We start from the raw sequence: 4,523 nt of genomic DNA, 5'->3' as shown, positions 1-4,523 counted from the left end.
TTATTATTATTATTAATATCATTGTCAGTTATTATTGAACAGTACTCTTTAGTAGGAGTTTATCACGTTGTAAGTGTATGTAATGTTATGTGTCTGCAAAGAGATTTGACCACTTCACACTACACAGACAATTGAACTTATGGATCTATGTTATTTCTGTTGTGCCCACAGAGCCGTCCCGGTTCGTGTGTGAGACATGTCGCAGCACCTACACCTCGGCCTGGGCGCTGCTGCAGCACGCACAGAAGGAGCACGGCATGAAGATCTACACCAGCCCAGGCAGCAGCACGAGCAGCTCCAGCACGCACTCCCAGTCCTTGCCCCCCGCCCCCAGCAGCCTGTCCCCCATCGACCTGGTGGTGGCCTCCCCCCGCTCCGCCATGGACCACCACCACCGCTCCGCCCCGTCAGCTGGCAGCGCTGGCTCCGCCTCCCCGTATCCCGTCCACGCCCACAACCCCTTCACCTCCCCCTTCCGCCTGCCCTTAGACACCCGCCTGCCTCACCCTACCTCCCTCAGCCCCTTCCCACGACCACCCAGTTTCGATTTGGATCTCATCAACGACTACCGCTTGCGGCCACAGTTTCTGGGACGTCCGGCTACAGGACTCGAACCCCCGGCCTTCCACCACAGCCCGTTTGACCGGGCACGCACGCACATGTCACCGGCGCTGGAGTCTCCCTACGACTACTACTCCATGCGCCTGAAGCAGCTAGCGAGCAGCCCTGTCGCCACTGTCGCTGCCAAAGCGCAGTTCTCCTCCGCCCAGCCCCCGACGCCTGGCGTGGCGGCCACGCCTACCTCCACCAAGCCCGAGAGTCCGTGCGTAGAGCCCTCGGCGGCCGGATCACCGCGCGGCGTGAATAGCGCGAGTCTCAGCTCCCCCGGTTTGGCTCTGCCGCCCAAGTTGAAGTCGTGCGAGTTTTGCGGCAAGTCTTTCCGCTTCCAGAGTAACCTGGTGGTTCACCGACGCTCTCACACGGGCGAGAAACCCTTCCGCTGTCCTATGTGCCCGCACGCCTGCACACAGCAGAGCAAGCTCAAGCGGCACATGAAGACACACTCCATGAAGCCTGACGGCAGCACCTCACCCAGCGACGCCGCCGCCGCTGAGAAAGCGGATGATGACGACGATGAGGACGAGGAAGAAGAGGAAGAAGAAGAGGAAATGGAAGATGAGGAGGAGATGATTGAAGAAGAAATGAATGAAGAAGAGCGCGAGGTTCTAGAGAGAATGAAGGCGAGCAAGGCTGCGGAAGAAGGTGCCGAGCCGGGTGAGATTCGCCACGACGCCAAGAGGATCAAGCTGGAGCACAACGGAGAGACGAAAGTTGAGCCGGAGGAGGTAGAGGAGGAGGAAGAGGAACAGCCCAGTGACCTGTCCATGAAGCCCAAGGCTAGCAGCAAGCCGGTGGAGAGTCTCCTTAGCGAGGTGATGAAGAACTCCGGGCTCACCAGCATACAGACGTACAACGAGGCGTTCCAGGCGGCGCTGGCGGAGAGCCAGGTCAACGGCAAGGACAAGGCGGCAGAGGAGCGCGCAGGAAGCGTCAAGAGCGGACTCAGCCACGACGGCGAAGACACGCCACGCTCCGCCAGCCCCAAGTCCCCGCACCCCGCCGCTGCCAAGCGCGAGAAGGATGGGGATAAAGAGTCTGATAAGTCCAACCAGAAGGAGCACGTGTTTCTGGGCGCCACAGACCTGTTGAGTAAAGGTCTGAAGCGTGACGCGGCAGGCACGCCCACCTCCTGGCCCAGCTCCGTGGACTCCCTGGTTTCCGGCGGCATGGACCCCGTGGCGGCCTCGGCGGCCTACAGCCGGCTCCACCACCCCTGGCTCTACCCTGACAATCCGGTGAGGCTCTTCTTCCCTGGCTACCCGCCCCGCTTCCCGCCACACGCCCGCGACCTGAGTCTCTCCGCCGAGGGTCACAATGGTCTTAGCCTCAGCCCGAGTGTCTCCACTGCCAGCAGTGCCTTAAAGTCCTCCTCGGACAGCCCCAGCATACCGGCTCTATTCAAGCCGGGCCTCTCCAGTCCGCCCTCCTTCCCGACACACCACGCCCGGCACGGCACGAGCGGCAGCAGCAGCAGTAGCCCCACCAGCAACCTCCTCCTGCCCAGTAACGGCGGTGGAACGCCACGCAAGGAGAACCGACGGAACGACACGTGCGAGTATTGCGGGAAGGTGTTCAAGAACTGCAGCAACCTCACCGTCCACCGGCGCTCGCACACCGGGGAGAAGCCCTACAAGTGTAGTCTGTGCAGCTACGCGTGCGCTCAGTCCAGCAAGCTGACGCGACACATGAAGACACACGGCCGTCTGGGCAAGGATGTGTACACATGCAAGTTCTGCCAGATGCCTTTCTCTGTGCCCAGCACGCTGGAGAAACACATGCGGAAGTGCGTGGAGAACCGTAACGCGCGGCTTCTTGCAGCTGACGCCGGCGATCTCAGCTCAGAAGCGTCTAATGGGGAAGTGAACCGCTCTACAGACTCCACCACCGGCGTGTTCTGAACTGCGGCGCTGCGTTAACATCCCGCTCCGGACCGCGGCGATTCGCCGTTGCTGCCATCTGTTGCTGTGGCGATAAGACTGACTGACTGAGCTCAAGATACTTGAAGACAATACTGAAGACCTTCACCCTGTGAAGACTGACCTCTGACCTCAATAACTTGCCTTGACCTCGCCTAGAGGTTGCCACCTTTAATATAATGATGCCATACTCAGTAGCGGACTGCGACACGCATTGTTTCTCGCGCCATTAACGCCGCCTACAGCAGGACTCGGCGGCCCAGCGTGTCGTCAGCTGCGTCTTTTACCTCTGTGATCTAGAACATCACCAGGGAAGCTGCAGGCCCCCCGCTAGGCCTGTCTATGTACAAAAGTTTCACAAGCATAATGTCGAACTATTTGATTCTGTTATCTGGACTGAGGCCCCTGACCGTGGTAGTGGTCCGGCTGTGTCCACTACAAACACCTTCAGAAGGACGGGCGCCATCTTGTGACGGACCATGTGATCTCGCTCAGTGACTGCTGGGATACTGTTCGTTCTGTCACGTGACTGGCTTGGGAGTTCGTCGCTATGACGACGACGATGCTAAAGTTCGGTGCTGCAAGACAAGATGGCGTCATAAAAGAGACAATATAAAGCTTTTAGCTACACAACACACCTCAGATATAATATGCCACTCTTAGTGCCATTTGCAGTTGTTTCTTTTTCCTTTTTCTCGATATATTACTGATTCAAGGATGCAATTAAGATCCATTAGTTTTTTAAAACTATTTTTCACCATTTTACTGTTGTACTGGTCTGCATTGTTGTTTGTTTTTTGTCATGCTTTTTCACGAAAGGAAAAAAAACCCAGAGACGCATATAATATACAAAGTGTATAATTTGAAACTTTTCACAGTGTGACGATAATAATATTATGTTTTCAGGTGTGCCATACTAGATAGCCACAAAGATGTGTTGTGTTTCCGAAACTAACTTCTTTGTATGCTGTAGAGGTAGTGATAACTGTGTGTGTTTGTGTGGGTTGTTGTTCTTGTTGTTGTAGGCTGTGTGTTTGTCGTTGTGTAATTAGCCTGTGATCAAGCCCCTATATCAGCTTGTGGGAATGTCCAGTGGGCTGGTTAAGTGAGGCGAGAAGATGAAAGATTCAAGTACCGCCCCCCCCCCCCTCCCCCCTGAACTCTTTCTATATCATTCTTCGTCGGAACTTCTCAAGTTATTTTTAGAACTTATTTTACTTTTGCTTCATAAAGGGAAGTATTTAAGCTACCGTATGTTCTTGCACGTAGACGTGCAGGAGAAAGTTATCATAAAGGTGAAAAAAAAAGTTATCTTAAACGAGTCGTCGACACAGACGACAGTGATAAAACAACTCTCCTGTGTTGTCAGACGCAATTGCTCTCTATGGCAGCCTCGGTGGCTCCCATCTATTATGTCCCTGAGATTCAGAATTCGTTTGGAAGTATATTAAGCGTCTTTTCAGTTCTCCAGACTCTTTTTCCACTACTGTTTTGGCTTTTGTTTTACCCTTTGGAATGTTTTGAGCGGGTGAGAATGTTGTGTGTTGTGCCAGTAACGTGTGGCCACTCGTTTACAGCTGACTCCTTTTAGAACAGGGAAGCTGTTCAAGTTTTCATTTTTTTATTTTTAATTTTTTTTTTGTACATACTGAAATACTCAGCTACACACATCCATTTTTTTTACTCGGGTTTTTTTTTTTTTTTTAGTGTTCTAGTTTTAGCGCCATGTCTTGTCCCAGCTTGTTTAAAATGCTTGTTCAGCCATCCAGGGACAAATAGTATTGTTGTTCCTGCTCTCTAGGTGCCATAGCTATCGTGTACAGCACAACAGTCGCGCGACATTAATGTAGCGCCATTCTCTGTTCTCTGGCTTGTGTCGCTTGAAAGGATTGGGAGAACTGTTTTACCAGTTTAATCGTCGTCGATTTTGAATGTGTGTGGATTTTTATTTATATCGTGTGGGGGTTTTTTGTCAGACACCCCCCC

General features: G+C 53.2%; 1 protein-coding gene across 1 annotated transcript; it reads left to right on the top strand.

Moving 5' to 3' along the window:
- Positions 1 to 170: 170 nt before the first annotated feature.
- Positions 171 to 3,844, top strand: LOC101856554 (B-cell lymphoma/leukemia 11A; the record flags this gene model as incomplete). The annotated part of the gene is given in 1 exon segment (XM_013087072.2): positions 171 to 3,844. A coding segment is annotated over 1 exon segment (2,262 nt). The 3' UTR covers positions 2,520 to 3,844.
- Positions 3,845 to 4,523: the final 679 nt, after the last annotated feature.

The sequence above is a fragment of the Aplysia californica genome, unplaced genomic scaffold (genome assembly GCF_000002075.1).
Source record: "Aplysia californica isolate F4 #8 unplaced genomic scaffold, AplCal3.0 scaffold00020, whole genome shotgun sequence".
NCBI classification, from domain to species: domain Eukaryota; kingdom Metazoa; phylum Mollusca; class Gastropoda; order Aplysiida; family Aplysiidae; genus Aplysia; species Aplysia californica.
This window is presented reverse-complemented; position numbering and strand designations above follow the sequence as displayed.